The sequence below is a fragment of the Protopterus annectens genome, chromosome 12.part0, assembly GCF_019279795.1.
Source record: "Protopterus annectens isolate FY-2018-M chromosome 12.part0, PAN1.0, whole genome shotgun sequence".
In the NCBI taxonomy this organism is placed as follows: Eukaryota; Metazoa; Chordata; order Ceratodontiformes; family Protopteridae; genus Protopterus; species Protopterus annectens.
In genome coordinates, this window is record NC_056746.1 from 485,304,956 (window position 1) to 485,321,248 (window position 16,293).

General features: G+C 42.2%; 1 protein-coding gene across 3 annotated transcripts in view; it reads left to right on the top strand.

Annotated features, from left to right (window-relative positions):
* The window catches only part of TOP3A (DNA topoisomerase III alpha), a 1,120,433-nt gene that overhangs the window by 1,000,260 nt on the left and 103,880 nt on the right, over positions 1-16,293 (top strand). For all 3 annotated transcript variants that reach the window (XM_044089591.1, XM_044089590.1, XM_044089593.1), the window contains one exon: positions 5,351-5,473. In XM_044089591.1, coding sequence (XP_043945526.1) covers positions 5,351-5,473 — 123 coding nt within the window. The remainder of the gene's footprint in view (positions 1-5,350; positions 5,474-16,293) is intronic.

Below are 16,293 nucleotides of genomic sequence, written 5' to 3' on the forward strand. Positions count from 1 at the left end.
CCTCTCCCTTCACCCCTGTTTTTTTTTCTTTTCCCTCTGGCTGTGAGGGTCTTCTTTTTTCTTCTTTCTGGATGTACATGCATTATCTCTCTCTTCCTCATTAGATGCTGCTGTTCTGGGGGCAGTTTACCTCTTGGGATTTGGTGCCAATAAATCACTTATGTACATTATACTTCGGACATAGGACATATGTCATGACATAAGACACCTGGAAAGACCCAAGGCTTTGGTATGCTGGCCATAAGTACATCTGTCCTCGGCAGGATATCCCTATTGTATGGAATGCTGCAACAGTGATATGTAGGCCATCTAATTGTACTTTCTAAGTGATATCTGGTGTTATTCCTTAGTTCCCCTAACATAACTCAAAGATTTATAATTATCTTTAGTTTGTTATACTAGTCGTACGTTCATGGAATGCCTTTGTACTCCTGATGATGTTTTTTTAGTTCCTTTGGTAGAATTTTTATATTAACCTTGATTTGAGTTTTGTTATAAAATTTAAGAAGTTGTGCTAATTACACTATGGACTTCTGAAGTTTTGAAAAAAAAATAGTTTCTATAACTTTCACTGTAATTTAATATCATTCAGTGTAGAAGCATATGGTAAGAGTTAACCGTATGAGAATGTAGGTCACGAAGTCTGTTAGCATGTGATGAAGCATTATGTTAAATCTGGAGTAAACACATAGTAAGAAAGGGTTACCTTTAAATATTTGTTTTCTGTTCATTTTTTCTTATTCATTTTGTAGGTCAACTGAAGTAGATAGTTGCATTTTGCAGGGTTGGCAGGAGCAAAACCTAATATTTACTTTGTTAAATATTTATATTTAAAGATAATCGAAACAAATGTCTGCAAAAACTGTTAATTGGCCAAGAAAATATAGATACTTTAGAGTTACTATTTGTGAATTTAGTGTCTCTGTTTCTTACAAATTATTTAATCTCTTTAATGAATAGTATGTCAGTGAAATAAGCAGTGGAGGTTGAGAGGGTGGAAGTATTAATACAATGATGGACTGAGTCCTAGATTAGAAGATGGGTTGAGGTAGTACTTCCTTTGAGATAAGATGGAAGTTGAGCATGGGGCTTTTACAGTGTTCTGGATATGCGGAAAATGCTATGTAAAATAGAAGCAAAAACAACAGAACACTTTCATATCAAATAATGTATCCTGAGTAATAGAAAACAGTGAAATGTTAAACTTTATATTGAGTAACAATTTGGAAGAGAAATGAAAATGATGGACTCATGAAATCGCTACAGAAGTCTAAGTTATAGCTAGAATATGAGCTACTAAAAATATTAGGAATAAGCTGTAAAAGCAATATAATGTGAGGGAGCGTTCCTTTATGTTTCGCTGTGTTAAGGGTAAGTAAATACACGTGTGTTTGTGTGTGTGTTGAAACATTAGGAAAAGGCTTGCTGTGTAACATAATTGCTCAAGTTATATACAGAGCTGATTAATGTTATTTAAGTTCAAGTATAAAGAATTGTAGAGTAAATTGCCTTCAGTGCCGCAAATCTCTAGGATGAAAACTGGATATGGAGAAAAAGGTGTAAGCAATGGGAGGACAGACTGTAGATATTTAGTTGAGTATTATGGGGCACAAGAGACGCAAAGTTTATATAAAACAAACTGTAAACTTAGTTCATAGTCTTTCAAATATACTAAACCATTGGCACAGCACAGGATATCTCTATTATTAATTATTTTGGCAGAGATAGGCACTCTTCCTCACCCCTATCCATTCTTTTCCCCTTTCATCCCATGTAATACTCATTTTCTTATCCATTTACAAAAAGAATAGAACCCCATACCCTGGACTATAGGAAGCCGCTCATTAACAGCTTAGAGCATTAATCCTCTGCACTAGCTGCCAGAGTTCTTTAGCACTGCTCATATCGATAAATAATCATATCGCAGCTGTGATCCATGCAATGAACATGTTAGATTCTTGTGACCATAATAGCTAAAATCATAGATGCTTGAGTAGCAGGACCACAACAGCAGCATAGTCTTCTTCCCTTCAGCCCTCATTTCCCTTCCATTCTTTCACTTCCCTAAATGAAGGGGGGGGGGGGAGTGGAAGATAGCATTTCACTACACATGCCAGAGGGAAGGAAAAAAACAAGGAGGAGAGAGAGAGAGGGAGGGAGGGAAATATGCAGCCAAAGATGATAGTCATCATTACTCTGAAGAGGAGACTAGGGTTCCTCTCTTGCCAGTCCATCTCATTTGGGAACTCCATAGCCATGAACTAGTAGGCATAGGTCCTTGAGAATTGGTATGTGCCCAGACAGGGTACAATTACTGGTACGTTTTTAAAAAAAAAAAAGAAAAAGAAAAACTTGAAAAATGGCAAGGGCTTTTTGCTTCTTTGAGATGTGTGTTAGTCTGACATCTTGGGCAGATGGAGTAATCTAGCTGTGTTCTGAGGAGGTCCACAAAAGCCATGGAAGTCAGACAAGAAGTGTGAACATCTGCCTTCAGTAATTTCCTATGGATAAAGAATGATAATGCAGCAGTGATCCTGTTGTTCAAATGTCTGCTGCCACAAACAAGTATTCACACAGCTGTATTTGTACAGGAGGCTTGTCTCTTTTGGAATCTTTTAACTTAGAATTGCCAAGGACTGTAAAGAAGCAGATGACATGGCCTTATTAGAACAAATTATTTTGTGGCAATGATGGAAACATTAAGCTACTCCCAAAACTGCAAAGTGGATGCAATAGCTAACAGTGAATCATTTGTCTTTGAATTGCTAAATGGTTTGCAGTAAGCTCAACTGAGTTACTTTTCAATGAACTCCAATACTGTGACCTCTTTCCATAAAATAGGCTTGAGCCTAATAATATATTTCAAATGGGGCATATCTCCCACACCCCATTTTGGGGACTTTGTCCCCTGCACTTTAATGTTAACATGTCTGAGTTCACACAGTTTTGGAGTAAGTTATATTTGTTAGGTTTGAGCTTTTAGGATTGAGATTTAATGAAAAAAGCTAGTAAGTCAATCAAGTGGGTGCTTCCTGAAGCCAACCTTTGTTTTGTACTGCACCAATTTACATTTAGTCTTTGTTGAACTTAATGCATTTTGGGGGAGGGGGCAATAAGTGGAAGGGAGAGTTGAGGAAGTGGGCATAACAGCTGACCACAGTGCATTTCATCAGATTGACTGGGCACAATGATTTTATTACTTTTGCTGCCCTTGTGGAATAGTCTCATTTTAGTGCACTATTGTAGCACCTTGTGTATATTTATTGTTCCTGGAAAAAATCAGTAAAGCACATTAATTTGCAAGAAAATCTTTGTGCTACTAATCATAATGCTGGGTCTTAGAGGCTCTTAGTTGCAGCAGATTCATGGGATTTCCTACCCAATACCCCTTTAGTGCTTGTTTGCAAGATCACTAATGTGATGGGTCTTGTTAATTTTTTGTTACCAATGTCATATTCCTTATATGCAATCAGTAATCTTTACTCAGTATTATTTTATTTATTTATTTACATTTGTTGACCGACTGGACGTAGGTCCATTTTCAGCAGAGGCCCGGGGAGAAAAGCTCCACCGTTAAAATAAACCGACAGTAGTTACATTGGATTACATAGCGATTAGCAATTTGATTAACATTGCAATTACTTACAAACATATTTACAGATGAAGAACATAGTACATCAGTAGACAACTAAATCTTTATCTGCGAAGTACATAACAGACATTAACAAATGTTACAATAAGAAGTTCCTGCTGTATAATAAGTACTAGGCTCATGAGCATCTGAGCTTGCTATAATCAAGGTAGTTAGTGGGGTGGAAAGAAAGGTAGTGGTTAGATGGGGTGGATGATATTACAGTGGGAGTTGCAAGGGCATAGCCAGCATGTTTTTAGGTGCCCTTTTAGTAAAGTTTTGAAGTGGGTGCATGATGGTACAGAGGTAATTGTGGGTGGGAGGGAGTTCCATAATTTGGCTATGGTGCAAGAGAATAGTGCTTCACCAGCAGAGTTATTGGCTTTAGTGATCTGCAAGTGATTTTTGTTCCTGGATCTTAGTGGTCTGGTGGTGCGATAGGGTTGGAGTAGATTCTGGAGGGATGGGACATTTAGTGGATGGTTTACTAGTTTGTAGGCGAGTGAGAGTTGATACCATTGAAGGAGGTGAGGGAGTTCAAGCCAGCCCAGTTCAGCAAGTAAGAGACCGTGATGACTATGGTAGGATGCCCCTGTGGCGAATTTGGCGATTTTGTTGTAGCAGGTCTCTAACTTGTTTAGATCGCATTGCCTTAGGTTGGTATATATTGGAGAGACGTAAAGTAGGGTGGAGATAAGGTGGGAATTGGCTATTGAAATCTTTGCTGCTTTGGTGAGAAGTTGCTTATTTCTGTATAACGCTCCTAGTTTTTTGTGGACTTTTTTTATGGTCATGGATATGTGAATGTCAAATTTTAGTTTGTCTGTTTCCACTCCTAGCAATTTGGTGTGTTAATTTGGGTATATAGTGGTGTTGTCTTTTGCCGTGATGTTAAAGTGAGAGTTGTTTTGAGTATGTTTGGTGGGTTGGAAGATGAGTAGTTTAGTTTTGTTTGGGTTGAGTATAAATTGGGCATCGGATAACCAAGTTTCAACAGAGGAAAAGGCTTCCTGTGTAACTTTTTGCAGTTTGGGTAGGGACTGGACTGAGCAGATGATGGTTGAGTCATCTGCGTATTGTATGAGTCTACAATAAAAGGATAAGACACAATGCTCTCCTAAATGCCTGACACACACACACACCTACACACACACACACACACACACACACACACACACACACCCCCCGAAGTGCTGCTTGGCAAACCAGCATGGCAACTTTCTTCGACAAGGATAAAACTTTATTGTGCAACTTTGTTCTTCCTTGAATAGCTGCCTCCATGGAGATAATTGGGGAAAGACTGAAGCATGGAAAGTACAAAATCCACTGGTTACAAAATGGTTTAGATATCTTGGATGGTAAGGGGATCAAGCACTGCAGTGTTCCTGTTTTGTAAGGACACAGTAGCTGTCTGGTCAGAATGTAGTTTTCTAATAATCCATCATTTAGAATATTTGTAGTGTAAGATTGCTGTTGTTGAGAGTTCTGACCTAGTACTGAAAAATTCTTGAGCCTAAATAGCCAGAAGTCATGTGTTTAGAATTTTAATTATAGTACCAATTCTAGAACATGGAGTGATTTACAGTAAATATGACTGATTCATTGCATTTTATGTTTTAGTGGTGCTTATTGTTTTTGTTACTGGAACATTTTACTAACTGTTTCCCTTTGACAGTTCAGTGTTAATAATGCATTTTGCTTTCCTGTTCCTTTTTCCAGTTATTTTATGTCTTGTTTGGGATTCCCAAGCTGCAAGGCTGCTGTGTGGTTTCCAGACTCTGTTCTAGAAGTAAGCCGAGATGACAGTGTGTGCAACACTTGTAAACCACATCCAGTTCACATGTAAGTGAAACTGTCGCATTTAATTATGATCTGTTATTTTTTTTTTTCAGAGGGTGGTGACTGTTTTGTCATTGAAGTAGCACGGACAGTGTAGGTAAGGGCTGCAGAGAGTAAGACAAGGGTAAATGTTAATTCTCCAAAAGCAGTATGATGTATTCTGTTTACATTTTAAGCTGCTTGTTCAGCTGCAGGCTTTATATCAGAGTGTTTGTCTGAGCTACTGATGTCCTATATTCAGAAATGGACCTGAAGTCAGTGGGAGTAGTAGGAGAGTGTCAACTAACTAATAGCTCCTTTGAGGGGGAGAAACTGACCAAGAAGATTGTACTGCACTAACTCCATAGTTAATGCTTCCACCAGTAGCCCCCCATGTGTGACAAAGCATCATATGTCCAGCTTTTGAAGCAGGTGGGAAAACTTATCTATTTATGGACATTTGATAACCAGGTAGGTGGACTTGATTGCCAGACCCTTTTCAGCCTTTTAAGACAATTAGGACAACAGTTTAGTCTATCAAATGATAAATTGCAGATTTATAACATATATTTTTCAACAGATATTTACAATGTAGACAAATACAACTACAGATTTACAAACAGTATTTGGAATGCACATAATTAGACAGGGACATTTATTAGTGATCCACCCAGAATATTGTCACCTTAGGGCCTGAACTTCTGCATTGCTTACCATGCTTTCCAATTACTCTGTATTATTTGGTGGCCCTACCTTGCGTTAGGTGTACCAAGTTATGCAGTAGGGAGGGATGCATCAGGAGAAGAGGTGCGCCATTGAAAGCAGAGAAATAAAGTAGAAGTTACTGAAAACATAGCAGAGCATTTTAAGAAAAAAAAATATAGGCCACTAATACTAGTTTTCTGTAGCTTCCATTTTTGATGGCTGTATTATTTCAGTGCTTAACATCAGCTGGATGACTGTAATTAAAAGAAAACACTGCCCATTCCTACAGTTTAACTCAGCTCTTAGCTTTCTTTTTTATAATACTTTGGTTTCTTTTCTCCGTATAATATTGTTCCTGTATGGTGTTCGTAAAGTTAAATTCTCATGTGCTTTGTCATAAGAACTTGGTTTCTGCCTGCATGACATAGTACAGGCATGGGGAAATTTGTATTTTTTCCTATCTGGTACTGCCTGTAATCTTGCCTAGGCAATTAGTCTTGTGGAGGACAGCAGCTGCTGCTAATAAACATCTGTGGAGTGCTGTGAAACTGTTTTCAACTGTCTTTGTTGCAGAGAGTAAGAGAAATTGTATCAGTACACATAATCAGTAGGGTTACCATCTGTCCCTCTTTCTGCAGAGCAGTACTAATTTAGGAAGTTTTGTCATGGGGGGGGTATGAAAATGGCCAACGTTTGTTTTTTTATAAGTAAAAGTATTATCTGACTTTCTGAATGTTGAAGAAAACTGTGATACTACATTTAAATAATCTTAATATCATATTGCGTAGTGTATACTAAACAACCAGCACATCCCACTAGTATTTTTATTGAAGGCATATTTGTTCTGCAAAATGTCATATTTCAGTAAGAAAGTCCTACTCTGGGCATCTAAAAAGGTGGCAACCCTAAAAGTTGACCACATTTTTGTGTAATGATTCTCTTGTAAGAGGCATTTTTCTGTAAGTGCAATAGTTTTATATAAAATAGTGTTTGTCGTAGACACAGCACATAGAAGTACTGGTGGTGTACTCAGAAATTATGGTTTTGATGAAGTTTTAGTATACTACACTATAGGAAAGCAAGGGTAGCGATGCAGCAAAAGTGGGAAAATGTTAATGTAAGAAGGCAATGTGCATAGCAATGCAAATTAAAGAACAGATTATTGTACTTTTTTTATATTATGCTGGTAAAATACTTTTGAGAACAAATGTCAAGCACATTTCTCAAGTTTAAGATAAAAAAAAAAAAAACATTCATCTTGCTACTGTAGACACAGGTGAATAACAGAACTAGGTGTCCTCTATCACTGTTGCAGTATTCTTCACTGTAGGGCTCTCCTGCCAAGGATAGCCCAATGTCTGGCCAGTGTACCAAAGCCTTTGGATTCTGTATGCACCATATGTCACACTTATGCTCCCTGTTCAGGACATAGGGCATAAAGGTGATGTTCGGACACAGCTGCAAAGAACTTCTTTGCTCCGAGTGTGAATGCCATCATCACTCTTTGGACTGAACTCCCTTTGCTGTGCTGAATACTTTAGCCATCAGATAAGTGCTCTGGTTTTGTTATCTAGTGTTCATGTCATCCAAGAAGGGAAAATGTCAGTGTGGGAAGCAGATTCCCCATAAGGATGATCACAGTGTCTCTTCTTGTCTGGGTGCCTTCCCACAACCACACATCCTGTAGCATTTGTAAAGTGTTTGTACCCAAGACTCTTAGAAGCCGATTATCTTCCCTGACCATCTGTCTCAAGAACCAGAGGCTTAAACTGTTAGCCCAGGATAGCATAGCAGAGTCTTCTAACTTGGAGGTACCATTAAGTAAGAAGGCAGCCAAGAAATCTCGAACAAATTTTTTGGCTGGCCATCCTTCACCGGACGTTTCTCTAGAAGCAGGCGATAGCTGATAGATGGCAGTGATAGCAGCTTACATAAGACTGCTAGGATTCCAGGTGTTTCTGTATCTAGACGACTGGCTCCTGACTGCTCCGACCAGGCATTTCTTTCTCCAAGCAAAGGGACGTCTTGCTCCAGTTGTGCCACCATCTGGGCATCACAGTCAACTACAACAAATCACATCTCATTCCTACAGAGGACCTGGAGTTCATAGGTGCTCATCTAGACGCGATCAGTCAGATAGCAGCTCTACCTCCAATAGGAGTACAAACCCTCAGATCCCAGGTAAGGAAGTGATCTTGCATTCTTCTCCAACACAACTAATTTTGTAAGCTTTAGGTTGAAAGCAGCACTAATAACTCTAGTCTCATTTGCCAGCTATCGTATGCAGATTCTACAGTGGACCCTATCATTTCAGTGGTCTGTTCAACAGCCCTTATGCACTCCAGTCAGGATTACACAAATTTGCAAGGAATATCTTCTGTGGTGGATCAGTTTGAATGAAATTTCTCAGGGCTGCCTTTTTATTTTACCTCTCCCATTTGCCTATCTGGGGTGGGGGTGGATGTATTTATTGTGAAGAACAGTCCAAGGTATATGGTCCCCTCGAGGCCAATTCACATATCAGTGTCCTGGACATGAGAGCTGTCCATCTAACATTACAAGCCTTTCAAGAAGCTCTCCCCTCTGAGAACTATGATACAGTCAGACAATATTTTCCCCTACCATCTTAAATTCCCTACTTCAAAACTGCAACTGTTCACCTCTAAAATCACTCCACCTCTAGACCAAGCTGTACAATATTTTAATGATACTTTCCTCAACATCCTTAATAACCTCGCTCCAACAAGCAAAATTTGGTCCAAAGCCAAAATTCTAACTTGGATAACTAAATATGCTAAGTCTCTTATTAAACAAAGGGATAGAGCCTGGACTGCTTATCAAACTTCCAAAACTTCAAAAAAACTCACCTCTTGCAAACAACTAAGAAACCTAACTGAGAAGCAAATATAATCTGACAAAACATTCTTGTTTTCTAGCATGTCAGCAAAAACACATAAATAACCTACAAAACTTTTGGCAAAACATTAACTACCTCCTCAATCCTAGCAAAACCTCTACCCCTGCACCATCTACAACAAATAGGACTGAATGTTTAGCAACCCAGTTTAACTCTCATTTCATCACAGCTATCACCTCACTTTTAAATAACCAATCTAACCAACCACTTACAGTGCCTAACCCTACTAACTCTAAACTTAACTACTTTTTTAAACCCATACAAACCTCTTGTATCAAAAAACTCCTATCAGAAATAAAACCTACCTGTCTAGCAGCTGACCAACTCCTTAATGACTTCTTAAAAACTGCTGCAAGCTCCATTGCCTGTCCCGTATCTATCCTAATCAGTTGTTCCATCGCAGAACAATATGTCCACTATGGAAAGTATCCCATATCATTCCCCTCCATAAGGGAGTCCCATCTAAAGATATCTCTAATTATCAGCCCATTGCCATTCTCTCAATGTATCCATAAGCAGCTCCTAGACCACCTCACTACAAATAACCTCTTATCTAGTTCACAGCATGGCTTCCATCCAAAACACAGTACCTCCACAGCCCAAATAAGTTTCACTAACTACATCAACCTCCTCAAAAACAATGGACAACTAATCTCTGCTATATTCCTTGATATATCCAAAGCTTTTGATACGGTATCCCACCAGCTACTACTCAACACTCTAGCCTCCTTCAACCTCAATGCAGCTCTCAACTGGTTATTTAGCTACCTTACTAATTGACAACAGGCAACTCAATGGGCTAATAAACTCTCCATACTCCTCCCAGTCTCCGTTGGGGTTCCTCAGGGTTCCATCCTTGCCCCTCTCCTTTTTATTGTATTCATAAATAGTCTAAACACTGCCACTAAATCTGCTTCTAGCATTCAATATGCTGACTATGCTACTCTTATTTGCTCTGCTCCCACACCCCAAGAACTGCAAGATAAACTGCAAAAGTAATTTCTAGATATTGAAAATTACCTAAATGAACTTCAGTTCATCCTAAACCCAAACAAAACAAAAGTAATCTTCTCGAACAGGAAATCCAAAGCAAATCCACCTCCTCTCTCTATCTACTCCACTAATGGTACTATAATAGAACCAGTTAACCAAACAAAACTACTTGGTGTCACAATAGACAAGAACCTAACATTCAATAAACACATATCACTCACAATTAAGAAAGTTCACATCAAACTTGGTGCTCTATATAGGGCCATACTTTACCTTACTTACTCAAAATGCCAGACTAGCCACAACCAGATCCCACCTCCTATCTACTCTTCTCTACTGTTTCTTTTCATTAACCTGCGCAAGTCTGATTTACATCTACTTGATCCCTGCTGTAACAACAGGATCCATCCTTGCCTTGCTCTTCAGAATTACACTGGCTTGAATTTCCCAGTCTGTTGTTGCTCAATCGGCTCACCACTGCCCACTCCATCATCCACAAACCTGAAAACTGCCCTGCACTCTCCAACCTAGTGCAACTATATACCAACCCCAGGACCCATAGATCATCCGATAAATTTATACTCAAGGTAACAAAGTCCCATAATTACTTTGGTGACTCTCTCTTCTCCTTCAAAGTAGCCAAAAAGTGGAACCTATTACCCCAGAATATCTTAAAAAAACACAGATTGTCATAGCTTCAAAAAACTCCTAAAGGAATACCTTACTCAGCAATGGCTATGCTCCTGTTATACTGGCTAGTTTCTCATGCCTTCAATCAAATGTTTTCTATTCTGCTGTCTTCTTGTCTTACTTCTACCAAACAAAAATACCACAATGTTTTTTACTTGTATATCTAATGAGTTTCATATTACTGTCTGTAGTAAGGCTTAGGAAATGTAATGTTTTCTGTTTTACATTCCCGTTTTTGTAAATTGTGAATGTTAAGTTGTCTATCTCGCCTTCATTCTTGCTGGATGGGTTCGGAGCCGACCTCAGCTCCGACTCGGCCACTCTAAAAGCTCGAGAGTTGGTTCCACCGGCTCGAGGCTGCCCCTATATCCCACAATGCTAGGCGTGAATTACCTCAGATCTCTGCCCCTATATCCCACAATGCTAGGCGTGAATTACCTCAGATCTCGTTTGCCGCTACAGCGATCGAGGTGTTTTTCTACCGGCTCCAGGTCAGTTTTAATTAGATTAGTCTAATAACTGTTTAAACTTCCTTTTGCTTAGTTTTTCCCTTTTACCTTCAGTGTAGTGGATAATTTATCCTTTCTACCCTCATTCAGCCCCTTCTTCAAGAACTAATAAGTTCTTTCCTTAGGCCATCGGGCCCTTCCATCCCTTACAGTGTGTATGTGTTTTTGGTAGGGGTTTATACTTATAACTTTACTTAACTTTTCAGAAGTTTTGTTTTAAAGTAATTTAACTTAATTTTTCTGACAGTGTAATCGGTGTGTGTGTGTTTTTGTGTGTGGTTACACTTCGGTTCCTTGAAAATGTCCAAGGATTCAAAGGTCTCAGGCTTCAAGAAGTGTGACTCGTGCTGTCAGAAAATGTCTCTGACAGACGGTCACACTTCTTGTGTGTACTGCCTGGGACCTTTACACCTGCAGGACTCTTGTGCTGTATGCCATGGCTTCAGCCCTAGAGTCCTGCAGGAAAGAAAAAACAAACTCATACTAAGGGGTTTGCTTAAGCCTGAAGGTTCCCTATCTGCTACATCGGGAAAACCTTCCAAGACTTCTAAGACCTCGACTCCAGCTTCTGAGTCGAGGCCTAAGGCTTCGAAGTCTGCTACTGCATCGGCTCCGGCTGGAGCCGATGAGTCCTTGACTGCAGCTTCTGTGGTTCCCTCGGCTCCGGCTGGAGCCGAGGTATTGGAGATTCCTGGGTCGGCTCCGATCAGACCATCGGAGCCGACATCTAGAAAGAGGTCGAGGTCACCATCCCTTGGCTCCGTTCATTCGGCTCCAGCGTCTCCCTTGCTGTCTGAACGGAGACACAGATCTCACTCCTCCAGGTCATCGAGGCTCTCGGATCATGACCTCCAGAGGGTAGTGAGTCGACTTCTAAAGTCCAAGGCACTGGCCCAAATGCTTCAGAGCCCGACTCATCAGTCGATGCCTCTACCTATCCCTTTAAATATTCCTCCTCCGACTCCTTTGAGCTCGGAGCCGGGGCGTCTCGGAACCGAGACTGTGGTAGCGTTGGAGCCGATACATTTGTTTTCGGCTCCGTCGTCGGCTCCGATTTCTTCTTTTGAAGAATCTCGGCGCCGGACTTCCCTTGTCGGCTCCGAGGGGGTGAGTGGCATCGGACCCTTGTCCGACCCCCCTCTCCCTCTCGGTGCTTCGGCGCTGGTGAGTTCGGCTCCGACATCGGCCTCGGAGCCATCTCTGTCGGTGCCGAGGGAGGTTCTCAGCTTCTCGGAGCAGGGACCTTTGGCTCTGCCTGACAGGGGTGCGTTCGAGGTCATGCGGAGTGTGTTGGAACCTTGTTCAACTCCACAGTCGGCTCCGTCTGTCCCTCCCTCTTCGGTGCCTCAGGTTATGTCTACTCACTCCCTCATCCCAGACCGCCGAGAGCCAGCTCCTCAAGAATCCCCTGTGGGGATCTCATCCTCTTCCGAGGCCTCCCCTGAATTGGCAGGGGAGCCCCCTAGGAAGAGAAAGTGTAAGAGGAAGCACATAGACTCACCTGAGTCTGTCACCTCTGACACAGATTTAGAGGATTCCGAGGGTTCCCCCCATTCCCCTTCTGAAGATGTCTCCTTTGCGGACATTCTAGAGATCCTGAAACAGAGGGGAAATTGGCCAGCCCTTAACCCTTCGGAGGATGAATCTGTGTATCTTGAGGCGTTTGGCTCTTGCCCTTCCACCTCCTGGGTGTCCCCCCACTTTGATCCCCTCATGCAGGTGGTGGCAAAAAAAGCCTGGACGGCTCCTGACTCAGTGGACCCTACCCCCAGGAGACCTTCTAAATTTATAACAGCACCAACTGACAAACAATTTCTGACCAAAGGTGTTAATGTGGATGCTATGGTGGTAGCTGCTGCCACCAAGAAGGAACTAGCTGATCCTTCAGTGCCTGTTCATCCCCCTAACAAAGACTCTAGGTCTATGGACAGGTATGGGAAGCGGATGTTTTCGTCAGCGACCTTTGCAATGCGTTCGCTGAACTATCTATGCCATTTCACCCGTCTCCAGAGAGACTTGATCAAGGAAGCGAGTGAGATGTTGAAGGATCCTACAGCTGCAGATTTTCAGGACAAAATGAACACCCAGCTGACTACCCTGAATTCGATAGCTAACTCCTCCATGCACCTTCTTTCATATGCGGCTGATGGAGCGAGTAGAGCCACAGGGACAGGTGTCGCCTTACGCCGGCATGCCTGGATGCGACTATGTAATTTTGCGGACCCCTTTAAAACGTCTTTCACTAATTCCCCGTTTGATGGATCATCTCTCTTTGGTCCTCAAGTGAAAGAAACCTTGACTAGGTGCGAGACGGATGGCAAAACTCTGTCTGCCGTCGGAGTCCGTTTTTCTACTCCTTCTAGACCTTACCCCAAAGGTCAGAAAAGTGGGAAAATGTGGTTCCGCAAACAATCTCAAGGGAATTTGCCTGACGCACAGAGTCTGTTCCCCTCCAGAGGCAGAGGAGGGAACAATAATGGTAGACGTCGCCCCAGAGGCAGAGGGGGTCCGCAGAACCAGGGCAATCGAGAAACCTTTTCCGATAAGCCCTTTCAGCATCCCTGAGGTGTTGCCCGACTGTCCACCTTTGGAGGCAGTCGGGGGAAGATTGTCACTGTACCCAGAAGCCTGGCTATCCCTAACTCGACAAGTGGGTACAGTCCATCATTTCCGAAGGCTGTTCCATTCCCTTCGTTCGCATTCCAAACCAATCAAAAAAATCCCTTCCAGATGTTCCACCCGCTCAAAGGGATCTTGCAGCTTTGGAAATTTCAAAGCTGCTTGCAAAAAGAGCAATTCAGACAGTTCCAGCAGACCAGCAAGGATCCGGAATCTACTCCAGGTTCTTTTTAGTTCCAAAGAAAACTGGGGACTGGAGACCAATTTTGGATCTCAGTGTCTTGAACAAGTCGGTCAAGAAAACAAGATTTCGGATGGTCACGCTACAGTCCATCCTTCCCCTATTGGGAAAGGAAAACTGGATGTGCTCTATAGACCTTCAGGATGCGTACTATCACATAAAAATGAACAGACGCTCCAGAAGATTCCTCCGCTTCAGGCTGGGAACCAGTCATTTTCAATTCAGGGCCCTGCCCTTTGGTCTCACCACTGCCCCGGTGTTTACCAAATGCATGGCAGTGGTAGCTTCTCACCTGAGACGTCAAGGATTCCAGGTGTTTCCATATTTGGACGACTGGCTCCTCACAGCTCCCACCAAGCATCTTCTTCTAATGGCCAGAGACTACACCTTTCGCATTTGTCAAAACTTAGGCATTTCAATAAATTGCGAAAAGTCTGTTTTGTCGCCTTGTCGTACTATTACCTTCATAGGCGCAAATCTAGACACAGTCAACATGTCTGCGAGGCTAACAGATCAAAGAATAACAGACATACACAAACTGGTCTCGCTCCTTTTCAGCAGCAACAGAGTCAAAGCCAGGTTAGTTCTAAAAGTATTGGGGATTATGGCGGCTGCCATTCCTCTGCTTCCATTAGCCAGATTCCATATGAGAATCCTTCAATGGATGCTCTTCACACAATGGTCATACCAGCAACTTCCGATGTCCCACACCATTATGATTACGCAAACATGCAAAATCATCTTCTGTGGTGGATGTCTTCCCTCAGCTCTTATAGGGAAGACCCTTTTTTCCTCCCCCTCCAGTTGCTACTCTCACAACGGACGCCTCCCTGATCGGGGGGGGGGGGGCATTATCAGGGCAGAACTGTCCAGGGCACATGGCAACCAGACGAATGCCACTTGCACATAAATGTTCTAGAGATGAGAGCAGTGCTTCTAGCGTTGCAAGCCCTTCAAGACTCTCTTCCCTTGGGAACGATAGCAATCCAGACGGACAATATGTCTGTAGTGTGGTATATCAACAAACAAGGCGGAACCAGGTCCTATCCCCTATGTCGAGAAGCACTCAGACTGTGGCAATGGGCGATTTCTTCTCAGCGGTTTCTGATAGCAACGCACATCCCCGGGAGGTCCAATCAAATCGCGGACAAGTTGAGCAGAGCTATCCTCATGCCTCACGAGTGGTCTCTGAAAGACTCTGTTGTGAGAGAAATTTTTCTCAAGTGGGGTCAGCCTTGCTGCGACCTTTTTGCTACTCCCCAAAACAGCAAGTGCAGAGATTATTTCACACTATTCCCGTTACCAGACCAGCCCAGCAAAGACGCTCTAGTCCAAGTTTGGCCCCGGGGACTTCTGTACGCATTTCCTCCCTTCCCACTAATCTCTCAAGTGATACAGAAAGCTATCGCTCAGAAGGCCTCATTGATCCTCATTGCTCCTTACTGGCCTCGACAAGTTTGGTTCCCCTTTCTACATCAATTTCTGTTGGAGCAACCTTGGCATCTGGACCTAGTTCCAGATCTTTTGATCCACCAGTCGGGTCAGTTACATCGCTCCCTCCCCTCTCTGAACCTCACTGCTTGGTTCCTCCAGTTCCAACCTTAGCCAGGCTTCCTCGAATATCTCACTCTGTTCGAGATATTTTGATAGCTTCCCACAAATCTTCCACTCGAAAGATTTATCTGAGTAAGTGGAAACGTTTTGCCTATTGGGCTCAAGGAAGGGACTTGGATCCTTTCACTGCTCCCATCCATATAGTTCTTGATTTTCTAGCTGAACTCTTTCATGCAGGTTCATCTCCTTCTACTCTCAAAGTTCAAGTGGCAGCTATATCTAACTTTCATGTGGGCATTTCAGAGTCTGCCATAATGTCCCACAAGCTTTGCAAAGTCTTTTTGAAGGGAGTTTTTCTACTCAGACCTCCTATAAGAAATCCTCCTTCTCCTTGGGACCTTAATTTAGTTCTCAGTTCTTTGATTCTCCCCCCTTTCGAACCTGCAGCCTCCTGTTCTTTAAAATTGCTATCATGGAAAACTCTCTTTCTGGTAGCTATTACTTCAGCTAGAAGAGTTTCAGAACTTCATGCACTCAGCTGTCGACCACCATATTTGTTGTTCCACAAAGACAGGGTATCTTTACGAACCAACCCGTCCTTTTTACCTAAGGTAGC